The sequence below is a fragment of the Rana temporaria genome, chromosome 13, assembly GCF_905171775.1.
Source record: "Rana temporaria chromosome 13, aRanTem1.1, whole genome shotgun sequence".
Taxonomy (NCBI): domain Eukaryota; kingdom Metazoa; phylum Chordata; class Amphibia; order Anura; family Ranidae; genus Rana; species Rana temporaria.
Genome location: NC_053501.1, coordinates 676,716 through 695,312, shown reverse-complemented (window position 1 = coordinate 695,312; position 18,597 = coordinate 676,716). Strand labels below are relative to the sequence as shown.

Here is an 18,597-nt window from a genome sequence, read left to right as displayed (position 1 = left end):
TGGGGGAACTGACTGTGGCTTTCATTCCAGTGGAGAAGGTTGGGACACATAGGTTGGCAGGGTCCGGAGCGTCCGGGTACAGTGGTATGGGAGTAACTGACTGTGGCTTTCATTCCAGTGGAGAAGGTTGGGGCACATAGCTTGGCAGGGTCCGGAGCGTCCGGGTATAGTGGTATGGAGGAACTGACTGTGGCTTTCATTCCAGTGGAGAAGGTTGGGGCACATAGGTTGGCAGGGTCCGGAGCGTCTGGGTACAGTGGTATGGGAGGAACTGACTGTGGCTTTCATTCCAGTGGAGAAGGTTGGGAGACATAGGTTGGCAGGGTCCGGAGCGTCCGGGTAAAGTGGTATGGGAGGAACTGACTGTGGCTTTCATTCCAGTGGAGAAGGTTGGGACACATAGGTTGGCAGGGTCCGGAGCGTCTGGGTACAGTGGTATGGGAGGAACTGACTGTGGCTTTCATTCCAGTGGAGAAGGTTGGGACACATAGGTTGGCAGGGTCCGGAGCGTCTGGGTACAGTGGTATGGGAGGAACTGACTGTGGCTTTCATTCCAGTGGAGAAGGTTGGGAGACATAGCTTGGCAGGGTCCGGAGCGTCCGGGTATAGTGGTATGGGAGGAACTGACTGTGGCTTTCATTCCAGTGGAGAAGGTTGGGAGACATAGCTTGGCAGGGTCCGGAGCGTCCGGGTATAGTGGTATGGGAGGAACTGACTGTGGCTTTCATTCCAGTGGAGAAGGTTGGGACACATAGGTTGGCAGGGTCCGGAGCGTCCGGGTACAGTGGTATGGAGGAACTGACTGTGGCTTTCATTCCAGTGGAGAAGGTTGGGACACATAGGTTGGCAGGGTCCGGAGCGTCCGGGTACAGTGGTATGGGGGAACTGACTGTGGCTTTCATTCCAGTGGAGAAGGTTGGGACACGTAGCTTGGCAGGGTCCGGAGCGTCCGGGTACAGAGGTATGGGAGGAACTGACTGTGGCTTTCATTCCAGTGGAGAAGGTCGCCGTTCTCTGCCGGTTCCTGGACATCCATTCGCTCACAAAGAACCACCTGCTGAAATATTCGCTGGCCCACGCCTTCTGCTGCTTCCTGACCGCCGTGGAAGACGTCAACCCAGCGGTGGCGACACGCGCCGGTCTTCTGCTGGACACCATCAAGAGGCCGGCCCTGCAGGTGAGGTTCTGTCATTATGGCCGCCGACTAGACTGCATATCACAGCGCTGGAGATCATAAGGCTGCAGATGGGCACAGTGAGGCTGCAAATGGGCACAGTGAGGCTGCAGATGGGCACAGCAAAGGTGAAGATGGGCACAGTGAGGCAAGAAATATGGGCACAGTGAGGCTGCAAATGGGCACAGTGAGGCTGCAGATGGGCACAGCAAAGGTGAAGATGGGCACAGTGAGGCTGAAAATGGGCACAGTGACACTGCAAATGGGCACAGTGATGCTGCAGATGGGCACAGTGAGGCAAGAAATATGGGTACAGTGAGGCTGAAAATGGGTACAGTGATGCTGCATATGGGCACAGTGAGGCTGAAGATGGGCACAGCAAAGGTGAAGATGGGCACAGTGAGGCTGCAGATGGGCACAGTGAGGCTGCAAATGGGCACAGTGATGCTGCAAATGGGCACAGTGAGGCAAGACATATGGGTATAGTGAGGCTGCAAATGGGTACAGTGAGGCTGACGTATGCAGATGGGCACAGTGAGGCTGCAGATGGGCACAGCAAAGCTGAAGATGGACACAGGAGGCTGCAGATGGAGATGGGCACAGTAAAGCTGCAAATGGGCACAGTGAGGCTGCAGATGGGCATTGTTGACCCTGACAAATGCTCTTCTGGAAGAATGGTCAAACCTTCCCATAGACACACCCCTAAACCTTGTGGACGGCCTTCCCATAGACACACCCCTAAACCTTGTGGACGGCCTTCCCATAGACACACCCCTAAACCTTGTGGACCGCCTTCCCATAGACACCCCCCTAAACATTGTGGACGGCCTTCCCATAGACACACCCCTAAACATTGTGGACGGCCTTCCCATAGACACACCCCTAAACCTTGTGGACGGCCTTCCCATAGACACCCCCCTAAACCTTGTGGACGGCCTTCCCATAGACACACCCCTAAACCTTGTGGGCTGCCTTCCCATAGACACACCCCTAAACCTTGTGGACGGCCTTCCCATAGACACACCCCTAAACCTTGTGGACGGCCTTCCCATAGACACACCCCTAAACCTTGTGGACGGCCTTCCCATAGACACACCCCTAAACCTTGTGGACGGCCTTCCCATAGACACACCCCTAAACCTTGTGGACGGCCTTCCCATAGACACACCTCTAAACCTTGTGGACGGCCTTCCCATAGACACACCCCTAAACCTTGTGGACAGCCTTCCCATAGACACGCCCCTAAACCTTGTGGACGGCCTTCCCATAGACACACCTCTAAACCTTGTGGACGGCCTTCCCATAGACACACCCCTAAACCTTGTGGGTGGCCTTCCCATAGACACCCTCCTAAACCTTGTGGACGGCCTTCCCATAGACACACCCCTAAACCTTGTGGGTGGCCTTCCCATAGACACCCTCCTAAACCTTGTGGACAGCCTTCCCATAGACACACCCCTAAACCTTGTGGACGGCCTTCCCATAGACACACCTCTAAACCTTGTGGACGGCCTTCCCATAGACACACCCCTAAACCTTGTGGGTGGCCTTCCCATAGACACCCTCCTAAACCTTGTGGACAGCCTTCCCATAGACACACCCCTAAACCTTGTGGACGGCCTTCCCATAGACACACCTCTAAACCTTGTGGACGGCCTTCCCATAGACACACCCCTAAACCTTGTGGACGGCCTTCCCATAGACACACCCCTAAACCTTGTGGACGGCCTTCCCATAGACACACCCCTAAACCTTGTGGACGGCCTTCCCATAGACACACCCCTAAACCTTGTGGGCGCCCTTCCTATATACACACACCCCTAAACCTTGTGGACGGCCTTCCCATAGACACACCCCTAAACCTTGTGGACGGCCTTCCCATAGACACACCCCTAAACCTTGTGGATGGCCTTCCCATAGACACACCCCTAAACCTTGTGGACGGCCTTCCCATAGACACACCCCTAAACCTTGTGGACGGCCTTCCCATAGACACACCCCTAAACCTTGTGGACGGCCTTCCCATAGACACACCCCTAAACCTTGTGGACGGCCTTCCCATAGACACACCCCTAAACCTTGTGGGCGCCCTTCCTATATACACACACCCCTAAACCTTGTGGACGGCCTTCCCATAGACACACCCCTAAACCTTGTGGACGGCCTTCCCATAGACACACCCCTAAACCTTGTGGATGGCCTTCCCATAGACACACCCCTAAACCTTGTGGACGGCCTTCCCATAGACACACCCCTAAACCTTGTGGGCGGCCTTTCCATAGACACACCCCTAAACCTTGTGGACGGCCTTCCCAGAAGAGGTGAAGGTGTTATAGCTGCAAAGGGCGGAGCCAACTCAATATTGAACCCTCCGGACTAAGACTGGGGGGTCATTAAAGGTCATGTGCGTGTAAAGGGAGGCGTCCCAATACTTTTGGTAATATAGTGTATATGTGAGTCCGGGTCCAGGCTACAGCGGTGTCTTATTTAGGAGATCAACTATCCCAGGAGCAGGTCTAGAAACAGAACTATCACCAAAAACGTATGGGGCCCCCGGGCAATAGGACATTATGGGGCCCCCGGGCAATAGGAGATTATGGGGCCCCCAGGCAATAGGAGATTATGGGGCCCCCGGGAAATAGGAGATTATGGGGCCCCCGGCAATAGGAGATTATGGGGCCCCCAGGCAATAGGAGATTATGGGGCCCCCCGGGCAATAGGAGATTATGGGGCCCCCGGGAAATAGGAGATTATGGGGCCCCCGGCAATAGGAGATTATGGGGCCCCCAGGCAATAGGAGATTATGGGGCCCCCGGGCAATAGGAGATTATGGGGCCCCCGGCAATAGATTATGGGGCCACACAGTATACGCACACACACATACAGTATACACACACAGACACACAATACACACACTGAAAAGGTACCGGAGAGGCGGGGTAGCTATAATCTTGTGATTTTTACATACTGTCCCTGGTTTTACTGAGCCTGGCAACTCTGATGGGGCCCCCTAGTGGCATGGGGCCCTCAGGCAGTGCCCGAATGGTCAGTCCGCCCCTGATCACCAGGCAATAGCAGAGATCTTTATATCTCCAAGAACTCTAGAAAGGTTTTTGTTTAGACTGATCATCTGGCATTGGAGAAGCTCCTCTGGGTCATCCTCATCCTTCCTCCTCATCCTTCTTCTTCCTCCTCCTCCTCCTCATCCTTCTTCCTCCTCCTCATCCTTCTTCCTCCTCCTCATCCTTCTTCCTCCTCCTCATCCTTCTTCCTCCTCCTCATCCCTCTTCCTCCTCCTCATCCTTCTTCCTCCTCCTCATCCTTCTTCCTCCTCCTCATCCTTACTCCTCCTCCTCATCCTTCTTCCTCCTCCTCCTCATCCTTCTTCCTCCTCCTCATCCTTCTTCCTCCTCCTCATCCTTCTTCCTCCCCTCATCCTTCTTCCTCCTCCTCATCCTTACTCCTCCTCCTCATCCTTCTTCCTCCTCCTCCTCATCCTTCTTCCTCCTCCTCATCCTTCTTCTTCCTCCTCCTCCTCCTTCTTCCTCATCCTCCTCCTTCTTCCTCCTCCTCCTCATTCTTCCTCCTCCTCCTCATCCTTCTTCCTCCTCCTCATCCTTCTTCCTCTCCCTCATCCTTCTTCCTCCTCCTCATCCTTCTTCCTCCTCCTCCTCCTTCTTCCTCCCCCTCATCCTTCTTCCTCCTCCTCATCCCTCTTCCTCCTCCTCATTCTTCCTCCTCCTCCTCATCCTTCTTCCTCCTCCTAATCCTTCTTCCTCCCCCTCATCCTTCTTCCTCCTCCTCATCCTTCTTCCTCCTCCTCATCCTTCTTCCTCCCCCTCATCCTTCTTCCTCCTCCTCATCCTTCTTCCTCCCCCTCATCCTTCTTCCTCCTCCTCACCCTTCTTCCTCCTCCTCATCCTTCTTCCTCTTCCTCCTCCTCATCCTTCTTCCTCTTCCACATCCTTCTTCCTCCTCCTCATCCTTCTTCCTCCCCCTCATCCTTCTTCCTCTTCCTCATCCTTCTTCCTCCTCCTCATCCTTCCTCCTCCTCCTCCTCATCCTTCTTCCTCCCCCTCATCCTTCTTCCTCCTCCTCATCCTTCTTCCTCCTCCTCATCCTTCTTCCTCCCCCTCATCCTTCTTCCTCCTCCTCATCCTTCTTCCTCCCCCCTCATCCTTCTTCCTCCTCCTCACCCTTCTTCCTCCTCCTCATCCTTCTTCCTCTTCCTCCTCCTCATCCTTCTTCCTCTTCCACATCCTTCTTCCTCCTCCTCATCCTTCTTCCTCCCCCTCATCCTTCTTCCTCTTCCTCATCCTTCTTCCTCCTCCTCATCCTTCCTCCTCCTCCTCCTCATCCTTCTTCCTCCTCCTCATCCTTCTTCCTCTTCCTCATCCTTCTTCCTCCTCCTCATCCTTCTTCCTCCCCCTCATCCTTCTTCCTCCTCCTCCTCCTTCTTCTTCCTCCTCCTCATCCTTCTTCCTCCCCTCCTCTTCCTCCTCCTCATCCTTCTTCCTCCTCCTCATCCTTCTTCCTCCTCCTCATCCTTCTTCCTCCTCCTCATCCTTCTTCCTCCTCCTCATCCTTCTTCCTCCTCCTCATCCTTCTTCCTCCTCCTCATCCTTACTCCTCCTCCTCATCCTTCTTCCTCCTCCTCATCCTTCTTCCTCCTCCTCATCCTTACTCCTCCTCCTCATCCTTCTTCCTCCTCCTCCTCATCCTTCTTCCTCCTCCTCATCCTTCTTCCTCCTCCTCATCCCTCTTCCTCCTCCTCATCCTTCTTCCTCCTCCTCATCCTTCTTCCTCCTCCTCATCCTTACTCCTCCTCCTCATCCTTCTTCCTCCTCCTCCTCATCCTTCTTCCTCCTCCTCATCCTTCTTCTTCCTCCTCCTCCTCCTTCTTCCTCCTCCTCCTCCTTCTTCCTCATCCTTCTTCCTCCTCCTCATCCTTCTTCCTCTCCTCATCCTTCTTCCTCTCCCTCATCCTTCTTCCTCCTCCTCATCCTTCTTCCTCCTCCTCCTCCTCTTCCTCCCCCTCATCCTTCTTCCTCCTCCTCATCCCTCTTCCTCCTCCTCATTCTTCCTCCTCCTCCTCATCCTTCTTCCTCCTCCTCATCCTTCTTCCTCCCCTCATCCTTCTTCCTCCTCCTCATCCTTCTTCCTCCTCCTCATCCTTCTTCCTCCCCCTCATCCTTCTTCCTCCTCCTCATCCTTCTTCCTCCCCCTCATCCTTCTTCCTCCTCCTCATCCTTCTTCCTCTTCCTCCTCCTCATCCTTCTTCCTCTTCCACATCCTTCTTCCTCCTCCTCATCCTTCTTCCTCCCCCTCATCCTTCTTCCTCTTCCTCATCCTTCTTCCTCCTCCTCATCCTTCCTCCTCCTCCTCCTCATCCTTCTTTCTCCCCCTCATCCTTCTTCCTCTTCCTCATCCTTCTTCCTCCTCCTCATCCTTCTTCCTCCCCCTCATCCTTCTTCCTCCTCCTCCTCCTTCTTCTTCCTCCTCCTCATCCTTCTTCCTCCCCTCCTCTTCCTCCTCCTCATCCTTCTTCCTCCTCCTCATCCTTCTTCCTCCTCCTCATCCCTCTTCCTCCTCCTCATCCCTCTTCCTCCTCCTCATCCCTCTTCCTCCTCCTCATCCTTCTTCCTCCCCCTCATCCTTCTTCCTCCTCCTCATCCTTCTTCCTCCTCCTCATCCTTCTTCCTCCCCCTCATCCTTCTTCCTCATCCTCATCCTTCTTCCTCCTCTTCATCCTTCCTCCTCCTCCTCCTCATCCTTCTTCCTCCTCCTCATCCTTCTTCCTCTTCCTCCTCCTCATCCTTCTTCCTCTTCCACATCCTTCTTCCTCCTCCTCATCCTTCTTCCTCCCCCTCATCCTTCTTCCTCTTCCTCATCCTTCTTCCTCCTCCTCATCCTTCCTCCTCCTCCTCCTCATCCTTCTTCCTCCCCCTCATCCTTCTTCCTCTTCCTCATCCTTCTTCCTCCTCCTCATCCTTCTTCCTCCTCCTCATCCTTCTTCCTCCTCCTCATCCTTCTTCCTCCCCCTCATCCTTCTTCCTCATCCTCATCCTTCTTCCTCCTCCTCATCCTTCCTCCTCCTCCTCATCCTTCTTCCTCCTCCTCATCCTTCTTCCTCCCCCTCATCCTTCTTCCTCTTCCTCATCCTCATCCTTCTTCCTCCTCCTCATCCTTCCTCCTCCTCCTCATCCTTCTTCCTCCTCCTCATCCTTCTTCCTCCCCCTCATCCTTCTTCCTCTTCCTCATCCTTCTTCCTCCTCCTCCTCCTTCTTCCTCCCCCTCATCCTTCTTCCTCATCCTTCTTCCTCCTCCTCATCCTTCTTCCTCCTCCTCATCCTTCTTCCTCCTCCTCATCCTTCCTCTTCCTCCTCCTCCTCCTCATCCTTCCTCCTCCTCCTCATCCTTCCTCCTCCTCCTCATCCCTCTTCCTCTTCCTCCTCTGCAGGGTCTTTGCCTCTGCCTGGACTTCCAGTTTGACACGGTGGTAAAGGACCGGCCGACCATCCTCAGCAAGCTCCTCCTCCTCCACTTCCTGAAGCAGGACATCCCGGCGCTGAGCTGGGAATTCTTTGTGAACAGATTTGACACGTTGTCCCTGGAAGCTCAGCTACACCTGGACTGCAACAAGGAGTTCCCCTTCCCTACAAGTGAGACTCTAAGGGGGGCTTCCAGGCAGAAACCAATCCCACAAGGAGTTCCCCTTCCCTACAAGTGAGACTCTAAGGGGGGCTTCCAGGCAGCAAACCAATCCCACAAGGAGTTCCCCTTCCCTACAAGTGAGACTCTAAGGGGGGCTTCCAGGCAGAAACCAATCCCACAAGGAGTTCCCCTTCCCTACAAGTGAGACTCTAAGGGGGGCTTCCAGGCAGAAACCAATCCCACAAGGAGTTCCCCTTCCCTACAAGTGAGACTCTAAGGGGGGCTTCCAGGCAGCAAACCAATCCCACAAGGAGTTCCCCTTCCCTACAAGTGAGACTCTAAGGGGGGCTTCCAGGCAGCAAACCAATCCCACAAGGAGTTCCCCTTCCCTACAAGTGAGACTCTAAGGGGGGCTTCCAGGCAGAAACCAATCCCACAAGGAGTTCCCCTTCCCTACAAGTGAGACTCTAAGGGGGGCTTCCAGGCAGAAAACAGACCCCACCCCCATAAAATATGTCCACATCTTATAACGAATTCCCCATGCCGGCTGCGAGCGCTGAGAATGACCAGATTACCTGTCGCCAGGTACACACATCGAAGGGTCATGCCAAGCAGATGACACGCTGGAGGTGCCGGCCTATTGTATCCCCCCCCCTCGATCAGCGTCTGACGTCACTGCGCGTGCGCCAGTGACATGAAACCCAGCCAGCCTACAGGACCCAGAAGGCATAGCGGGGAAAGGAGAGGGGAGGTGCCCGATATTGTAACACGGAAGGGGCTGGTCACCATTCGCTCCATAAGACACATACATTTCCCCTTCCTTTTTAGGGGGCAAAAAGTGCGTCTTATGGGGCGAAAAATACAAGCCACAATATACAGCTACAGTATCATTAAAAAGCTCCATCTTTGTGCTCCAGTCAGTGACTTTGCCTAGGCCGTGTTTCCCGACCAGGGTGCTGTCTAAGTCCCCCCCCCCCCAGGGTGCCATGAGTACGGGACCCTGCTTGCCCCGGATCAGTGTCATGAGTTGGCATGGTGTGGGCAGGCGGGACAGGCACCAAAACAAGAGATGATGCTCTAGGGCTGGGGCTCACCGCGTCATTCATTGCTATGGTGATGGCAGCCCCAGCGCATGACTCTGATTCAGGGCAAAACCGGCATATGGGGCCGCCCCCAGCATTCGGGACAAGACAGAAGTCCGCCTCCTGCTGACCTCCTCCACCGCCCACCCTTTGCTGCCCTGCTGGAGCCAAAAGGTAGGGGACTGAAGTGAAGAGGGAGCTGTGTGATTGGGTGGCTGTGTGATGGGGCACTGTGATTGGGGGACTCTGTTATAGGGGAGGACTCTGTGATTGGGTGGCTTTGTGATGGGGCACTGTGATTGGGGGACTCTATTATAGGGGGGACTGTGTGATTCGGGTGATCTGTGATGGAGGGCTCTCATGTATTGGATGGTCTCTGATGTATACGGGGGACTCTCATATGATGGAAGGGCTTTTGACATGAAGGTGACACTCTGATGTCAAGGTGGGACTTTGATGTGGTGGAGGGACCCCTGATGTGAGGGAGACCTCTGATGTAATGGGGAGACCTCTGATGTGATGGGGAGACCTCTGATGTGGTAGGGAGACCTCTAATGTGATGGGGGGACCTCTAATGTGATGGGGAGACCTCTGATGTAATGGGGAGACCTCTGATGTAATGGGGAGACCTCTGATGTGAAGGGGAGACCTCTGATGTAATGGGGAGACCTCTGATGTGATGGGAGGCCTCTGATGTGATGGGAGGCCTCTGATGTGATGGGGAGACCTCTGATGTGATGGGAGGCCTCTGATGTGATGGGGAGACCTCTGATGTGATGAAGAGACCTCTGTGATGGGAGGACCTCTGATGTGATGAGAGGACCTCTGATGTGATGGGGAGACCTCTGATGTGATGGGGGGACCTCTGATGTGATGGGGGACCTCTGATGTGATGGGGGGACCTCTGATGTGAAGGGGAGACCTCTGATGTGAAGGGGAGACCTCTGATGTGAAGGGGAGACCTCTGATGTGATGGGAGGACCTCTGATGTGATGGGAGGACCTCTGATGTAATGGAGAGACCTCTGATGTTATGGAGGGGACCTCTGATGTGATGGAGGAGACCTCTGATGTGATGGGGAGATCTCTGATGTGACGGGGAGACCTCTGATGTGATGGGAGGACCTCTGATGTAATGGAGAGACCTCTGATGTTATGGAGGGGACCTCTGATGTGATGGGGAGATCTCTGATGTGATGGAGGAGATCTCTGATGTGATGGGGAGATCTCTGATGTGATGGGGGACCTCTGATGTGATGGGAGGACCTCTGATGTAATGGGGAGACCTCTGATGTGATGGGGAGACCTCTGATGTAATGGGGAGACCTCTGATGTGAAGAACAGGTTCTGATATGAACAGGAACCTTTGATAGGATGGGGGACCTCTGATGTTATGAGGGGACCTCTGGTGTGATGGGGGGCCTCTGATATGTTGGGAGGACCTATGATATGAAGGACAGGCTCTGATAAGATGGAGGACCTCTGGTGTGATGGGGGAGGACCTCTGATGTGATGGGGGGACCTCTGATGTGATGGGAGACCTCTGATGTTATGAGGGGACCTCTGATGTTATGAGGGGACCTCTGGTGTGATGGGGGGCCTCTGATATGTTGGGAGGACCTATGATATGAAGGACAGGCTCTGATAAGATGGAGGACCTCTGATGTGATGGGAGGGGCCTCTGATGTGATGGGGAGACCTCTGATGTGATGGGAGGACCTCTGATGTGATGGGAGGACCTCTGATGTGCTGGGAGACCTCTGATGTGAAGGGGAGACCTCTGATGTAATGGGGAGACCTCTGATGTGATGGGGGGACCTCTGATGTGATGGGGAGACCTCTGATGTGATGGGGGGACCTCTGATGTGATGGGGGGACCTCTGATGTGATGGGAGACCTCTGATGTGAAGGGGAGACCTCTGATGTAATAGAGAGACCTCTGATGTGAAGGGGAGACCTCTGATGTGATGGGGAGACCTCTGATGTAATGGAGAGACCTCTGATTTGATGGGGAGACCTCTGATGTAATTGGGGGACCTCTGATATGAAGAACAGCCTCTGATATGATGCAGGACCTTTGATGTGATGGGAGGACCTCTGATGTTATGAGGGGACCTCTGATATGAAGGACAGTCTCTGATTTGATGGGGAGGCCTCTGATGTTATGAGGGGACCTCTGATGTTATGAGGGGGCCTCTCATATGATGGGGGACCTCTCATCTGAAGTATTTCCTCGGTCTCTTCTTCCCCAATGATTGGACTACTGAGAAGGAAGCAAAGCCTGCACACTGTATGTAATGAATTACAGTAGACAGAGAAGGTTTCTGTAAGGGAACATCCCCCACACTCCACCTGAGTGCTTTCATCATATACCTCTTCCTCCAGTCTGAATGTAGATATCAGATATTCCAACCAATGACAACCAAGAACCAGGCACGACTCGTTTTGGCTGCTGAACATGAACTGTTTATTTGAACACAGGCAAACAGAGATATTCAAAGTTCTCATCGGTAGACTGTCCAATCAGCAGGGAGAGCTGTTTGGGGGGGAATTCCCCCCCTCCCTCCTCACAGAAAATACACATCCCATAATACTTTTCTCCCAAAGCAGACAGACACAAGAGAACAATGGAACACAGCCATGTGTATGTAAACTTATATATGTGTGTATATAATATATATATATATTTATAAAAAACATAGGGCTAGATTCAGGTAGATTTTGGCCGGCGTAGCGTATCTCAGATACACTGCGCCGCCGTAAGTTAGAGCAGCAGGTCCTGTATTCACAAAGAACTTGCGCTGTAACTTACGGCGGCGCTGTGTAACTGGGCCGGCGTAAGCCCGCCTAATTCAAAATAGGCTGGTTGGGGGCGTGTTCTATGTAAAATACTAGTGACCCCCCCGTATTTGACGTTTCTAACGAACGGCGCATGCGCCGTCCGTGGACGTATCCCAGTGCGCATGCTCCAAATGACGTTGGCAAATCGTCATGCTTTTGACGTGAACGTAAATTACGGCTAGCCCCATTCACGGACGAGTTACGCAAACAACGTAAAATTTGAAAAATTTAACGCGGTTCCGACGTACATACTTAACATTGGCTGCGCCATCTTTTTGGTGGTTTATCTTTATGCCTGAAAACCTCTTACGTAAACGGCGTATCTTTACTGCAACGGCCGGGCGTACATTCGTGAATAGGCGTATCTAGCTGATTTACATATTTCTAGGCGTAAATCGGCGTACACGCCCCTAGCGGCCAGCATAAATATGCAGTTAAGATACAACGGCGTAGGAGACTTACGCCAGTCATACCTTAGCAACATTTAAGCGTATCTCAGTTTGAGAATACGCTTAAAGTTGCGACGGCGCGGATTCGGACTTACAACGGCGTATCTACTGATACGCCCGTCATAAGTCTTTATGAATCTGGCCCATTGTGTAGAACTATTCTAGCTCTTCTCTCTTGTTTTTGTATATTATTATCCAATCTTACCTCCAAGGTGCGCCTATTACATCCCGTTACAGGAGAAACATCTCTTATGTTCTGTTCTATAAAAATAGAAATGTCTCCTCGTAATTTTGTGATTTAAATTCCAGCGATTACGGCTGTGAGGACAAACGTGGCCAACCTGAGCGACGCCGCCTTGTGGAAAATCAAAAGAGCGCGCTTTGCCCGCAACAGGCAGAAGAGTGTGCGGTCCCTGAGAGACAGCGTCAAGGGGGCCACCGAGTCAAAGAGGGCCCTCTCATTGCCAGAGACTCTCAGCACCAAAATCCGTGAGTCAGATTGATATTTTTTCCTTCACTTTATCATCATCATCATCATCATTATCATCATCATCATCATATCATCATCATCACCATCATCATCACCACCACCACCACCATCACCACCATCATCATATCATCATCATCACCTTCACCACCATCATCATCATCACCATCATCATCATCATCATCATCACCATCATCATCATCACCATCATCATCATCATCACCATCATCATCATCCTCATCATCATCATCACCATCATCACCATCATCACCATCATCATCATCACCATCACCATCATCATCACCATCATCACCATCACCATCATCACCACCATCATCATCATCACCATCACCATCACCATCATCATACATTATCATCATCCAGATAACAAACACCTAGAGCAGGAATCTCCAAACTACGGCCCTCCAGCTGTTGTGGAACTACACGTCCCATGAGGCATTGTAAAGCTCTGACATTCACAGACATGACTGGGCATGGTGGGAATTGTAGTTTATAACCAACTGGAGGGCCAGTCTTTAAAGAGGAGTTCCACCCAAATTTGAACTTCCGCTTATCCCACTCCTCGCCCCCTTACATGCCACATTTGGCATGTCATTTTTTTTGGGGGGGGGGTGGGGGCTTCAGGAAGAGTGGGACTTCCTGTCCCACTTCCTCCTTCCTGTAGGCGACTAAGCTTAATCGCCTTCAGGAAGTGGCTGCTGTAGGCGATCGCCCAGGACATGTCACAGGTCCTAGGCGATCTCCTGGCCAATTACACGGCGCAGCGCCGGGCCGCGCCGCTCGCGCATGTGCAGTGGGTGCCCGGCCGTGAAGCCGAAAGCTGTCACGGCCGGGTGCCCACACTGAGAATGAAGACGCCGGCCGGGGAGGGGGGGAGAGGAGCGGAGCCCCGGCCGGCGCGTCGCTGGAGCGCTGGAGCAGGTAAGTGTCTGTTTATTAAAAGCCCTCAGATACACTTTTTGTAGCTGCTGACTTTTAATAAACATACAAATTGGCTGGAACTCCCCTTTAAGACAAGGAAGGGGCTGGTAAATGACACATTTACTGGCTCCTTCCCCGCTCTCCAGGGGCCCAGGGCAGCAGGATAGGGAGGCGGCATGCAGAGTAACCGATGATTCCCTCCATTTCCTTCCTGCAGCTGCTGAATGTCTGCAGGATGGAGAGGGGGAGAAGCGGGCATTCAGTGGCTGCATGGAGGGATCGGTTTCTCTGTATGTCGCCGCCCTCCTATCCAGGTGTACTGGGGGGTCCGCATGGGCCCCCTGGAGCATGGGGCCCCCTGTATGTACGCCCCTAATCTCAACCCTGCACCCTTGGGATGATTTGGAACACCAACAATGATGATCTTCTCATTCAACATCAACACCGGACCTCACAAACGGGAACAAATTCCCACAGAGACCTTTCCGAAATCGAGAAAGAGAGGGGGGGGGGGGGTTATAGTTTAAAAGGAAGGGGGGGGGGGGGCAGATAAGGCAAAACATAAGGAGATTAAACGTCACTTTTGACATTTACGGTTGGTTTAGTCTGCCGGTTGAAGTGGGATTTGTTGTCCCCGCTCTGCAGATCCCCCCCTCCCCCGGCTCAGCGGTGGATTTTATTAGAATTAGAGTCGCAGGACGCGGACTTTGGTCTTTTCGGTCATCGATCACTCGTCTCGCTGTCATATTGGAAGGATTGTTTACTCTCGCCTTGTCTCTCTTCTCTCCTCCAGCTGTCAGACTGACGAGACACGAGCAGTCGGCTCCGGTCCTCGGGGGCAACGCTGAGCAGCAACAAGGTGACACCCGCACAACGCCAAGATAACTTTCATTTTATTTTCCTTCCTCAAATTTAAAGAGCAACGGCGCTGAATACAGAGGGGTTGATGTACTAATGCCGGCCAATGCGGCCATACACCTGTCAAATTCCAATTTTCCACCTTTAGAGGGGCCGCAGCAAAGACCTATTTGTCGCGCGGCCATCGAATTTGAGTGATTGGGCATGTTGGATTTTTTTTTGGGGGAAAAACAAACAAATTTCTAAGTAATGATGGGAGAATCGTGCGAGGTATATAATCGAAAACGATTTCTGTAAAATTCGCACGCGGTTCTCCACATGTGTGAACCCAGGCTCAAATGAATGGCGCTGCTCCAAAAAACGCGCCAGAAAAAAAACACACAGAAAAAAAGGGCACAGCGGGTGTCGCTGCGTTATGCTTTAGATGTGAACTGGAGAGTGTAAAATCCGGTGCAGCTCAGAAACCAATCCGCTTCCAGGTTTTATGGTCAAAGCTTCACCACTTCCGGATCGCCCTCTGGCGTCGTTATACGTCGGTATTTTGATACCCGCCGTAACCCCCCGGCATTTTTCAAAACGGCAAAAGGTCCATTTTCAGATAAAAGTAGTCTCTGCGGTGGATTCGCCGCAAGATCACTTTTATCAGCGACGATAGAGGTGTTCCCCCCCACCCCCTCCCGCCGAGTCCCGGTCATCTCCGCCGCTTACCAGAGCCGTCGGTAGCGGCGGAGATGATCCAATGCTTTCCCCTGAGAGGTAGGAAGTCAAGTAAGGCCGCGTACACATGATCGGTCAAAACCGATAAAAACGGACTGACCGTTTTCATCGGTCCAAACCGATCGTGTGTGGGCCCCATCGATCAGTTAACCTTCGGTCAAAAAAATGAGAACTTGCTTCAAAATTGAACCGATGGACGCCTAACCGATAGGTCAAAACCGATCGTTAGTTTACAAAAGCATCGGTTAAAAACACGCGCATGCTCAGAATCAAGTCAACGCATGCTTGGAAGCATTGAACTTCATTTTTTCAGCACGTCGTTGTGTTTTACGTCACCGCGTTCTGACACGATCGGTTATTTAACCAATGGTGTGTAGGCGTGACGGACCATCAGTCAGCTTCATCGGTTAACTGATGACAACGATCCTTCAGACCGTTCTCATTGGATGGACTGATCGTGTGTACGCGGCCTAAGGGAAGGATGGCTCCCCGCTCAGCTCCATATCATTGGATGAAGGAATCCATGTCAAATGTCACTTCCGCCCAAATAGGTAGATTCACGTAGGGGCGCCTAAAATTAGGACGGCCTTGCCCACTCTTTTTAGGCTACACCGCCGTAAATTATTTAGGTTAGTAGTGATTCTCAAACCACTTACCTTCAAATTTTCGGCGGCGTAGCCTAAAACGAGCGGGCGTAAGCACGCCTAATTCAAATGACTGGGAGGGGGGCGTGTAGTATGGAAATGAGGCTTGACCTCACGTTTTTTGACGTTTTTTACACTGCGCATGCGCCGGGCGACTACTTTTTCCAGTGCGCATTGCGGCTAAGTAGGCCGTACGGGCCTATTGATTTCGACGCGTACGTAAACTACGTAAATCCCGATTCGCGGACGACTTGCGCAAACGACGTAAAAAATTCGAACCTCGCGGCGGGAACGGCAGCCATACTTAATATTGTTATTCCACCTCATAGGTGGAACAACTTTAGGCGCCCTTAGGCCTTACGGAAACGATGTAATGCGACGGTGTAGGCCCGGCGTACGCTCGTGAATCGGCGTATCCCCTCATTTACATAATCTAGGCCGGCCGCAATGGAAGCGCCACCTAGCGGTAAGCCAGAACATTGCAATCTAAGATAGGACAGCGCAAGATATGTTTAAGTGTATCTCTGTTAGAGAATACACTTACACTTAGGTCGGCTTAGATTCAGAGTTAGGACGGCTTATCTGTAGATAAGCCGGCCTAACTCTTTGCGAATCTACCTAAAAGGGTCTTAAAAGGGAATAAAAAAAATTAGAATTTTTTTTTTCTTGAAAAATAAATAATTATTGAAAAAAAAATGATTGGAAAAAAAATGTAATGAAAAATAAATAATTATTTAAAAAAAAAATGATTAAAAAAAAATTATTGAAAAACAAAATACCTTTTTTTTTTTTTTTTGCATTTTAGTGTAAATTTGAGATGTGACGTCTTTTTTTTCTTATTTATTTTACCTTTTTTTTTTTTGTTGTTTAAAACAAAAAAGCTTGACAGGTCCTTATTATGCAATAATAAAAAAAATGTTGCCATTTGAAAAAAAAATGTCCCTTTTAAGAGGTATGGGGCGGAAGTGACGTTTTGACGCCCTTCTATGGTATGGAGACGGGTGGGGGGCCATCTTGCCCTCACTCGTATCCATACCCAGGAAGGAGACGGACCCGTTCGCCTCAGCCGCTACCGACGGCTCCGGTAAGCGGTGGAGGGTGCGGGAGAGCGGCTGGAAGGGGGCCCCCTCTCCCACCGCTGAAATCGGTGATCTCTCGGCGAATACGCCACAGAGACCACCATCATCGTAAACTGGACCTCCCACTGAAAAGATGAACACCTCGGTTATGGCAGCAGCTTCCGCCGTTACCGAGATATCCATCTTTAAAGTGTGGATGCATATATGCGTACAGCGGTCTGGAAGTGGTTAAAGTGGCGACGTATATGTACAGTGGGCGGTCGTCAAGTGGTTACATTTTGTTACTGTTGTAACTTGGAAATTTGGATACATCCGAATCTCATATGTTGTCTGAATTTTTAAGTAGGTGGCGAACGCAGAGATTTTCTTTGCGCCCGTGAAACGTTGCGTGTCGCTGTTCATCTTACAGGACAACACTCCCCAGAAAACGATCACATCATCAAGGACCCTCTCCCGGAGGACGCGGGGATCGACCATCAGACGGTCCACCAGCTGATCTCCGTCCTCATGAAGTTCATGGCCAAAGACAAGAGCAGCGCGGAGGCCGACATCAGCAGCGCCAAAGCCTTCAACACCGTGAAGAGACATCTGTATGTGTTGTTGGGTTTCGACCAGCAGGAGGGCTGCTTCATGATCGCGCCTCAGAAAATGCGCATCTCCACCTGCTTCAATGCGTTTATTGCCGGAATCGCTCAGGTACGGCCGCTACCACACTAACGGGATCAAACCAGGGCGTGAAAGGGTTGGGCGCTTCTTTTCAAAGGCGCACGCTCTATAATTCTGTGCTTTGGGGAATTCCTGGATGTCTTCAATAGAAATGGGAGGGTCTCACAAATGTTCCTTCCTCACACAGCCAATCTCAATGTCTTATGGGGACAACCAGGACTAGTCCAGTGATGGAGAACCTCGGCACCTCAGATGTTTTGGAACTACATTTCCCATGATGCTCATGTGCAGTGCATTGTAGTGGAGCATCATGGGAAATGTAGTTCCAAAACATCTGGGGTGCCGAGGTTCTTCATCACTGGACTAGGCCGTTACCACCTAATATGATCCATGGATGGCCGGCAGGGCTGGACTGGGACAAAAATTTGGCCCTGGACTCAATCCAGACTGGCCCACGTTGACAGGTCTCTTTTACCAGTGCCCATCAGTGCCCACAGTGTCACCAATCAGTGTCACCTACTAGTGCCCATCAGTATCACCTCTCAGTGCCCCCCATCAGTGCCACCCCTCAGTGCCCACAGTGCCACCAATCAGTGTCACCTACCAGTGCCCATCAGTGTCACCTACAAGTGCCCATCAGTATCACCTATCAGTGCCCCCCATCAGTGCCACCCCTCAGTGCCCACAGTGCCACCAATCAGTGTCACCTACCAGTGCCCATCAGTGTCACCTACAAGTGCCCATCAGTATCACCTATCAGTGCCCCCCATCAGTGCCACCCCTCAGTGCCCACAGTGCCACCAATCAGTGTCACCTACCAGTGCCCATCAGTGTCACCTACAAGTGCCCATCAGTATCACCTATCAGTGCCCCTCATCAGTGTCACCTTATCTGTCCCCATCAGTGACGCCTTATCTGTGCCTATCAGTGCCGCCTTATCTGTCCCCATCAGTGCCACCTTATCTGTCCCCATCAGTGCCGCCTTATCTGTCCCCATCAGTGACG

At 52.0% G+C, this 18,597-nt stretch overlaps 1 protein-coding gene across 3 annotated transcripts in view; it reads left to right on the top strand.

Annotated features, from left to right (window-relative positions):
- UNC79 (unc-79 homolog, NALCN channel complex subunit) overlaps positions 1–18,597 on the top strand; it is a 218,786-nt gene that overhangs the window by 99,416 nt on the left and 100,773 nt on the right. For all 3 annotated transcript variants that reach the window (XM_040333248.1, XM_040333247.1, XM_040333246.1), the window contains 5 exons: positions 996–1,177; positions 7,635–7,836; positions 12,509–12,688; positions 14,422–14,487; positions 17,336–17,622. In XM_040333248.1, coding sequence (XP_040189182.1) covers positions 996–1,177; positions 7,635–7,836; positions 12,509–12,688; positions 14,422–14,487; positions 17,336–17,622 — 917 coding nt within the window. The remainder of the gene's footprint in view (positions 1–995; positions 1,178–7,634; positions 7,837–12,508; positions 12,689–14,421; positions 14,488–17,335; positions 17,623–18,597) is intronic.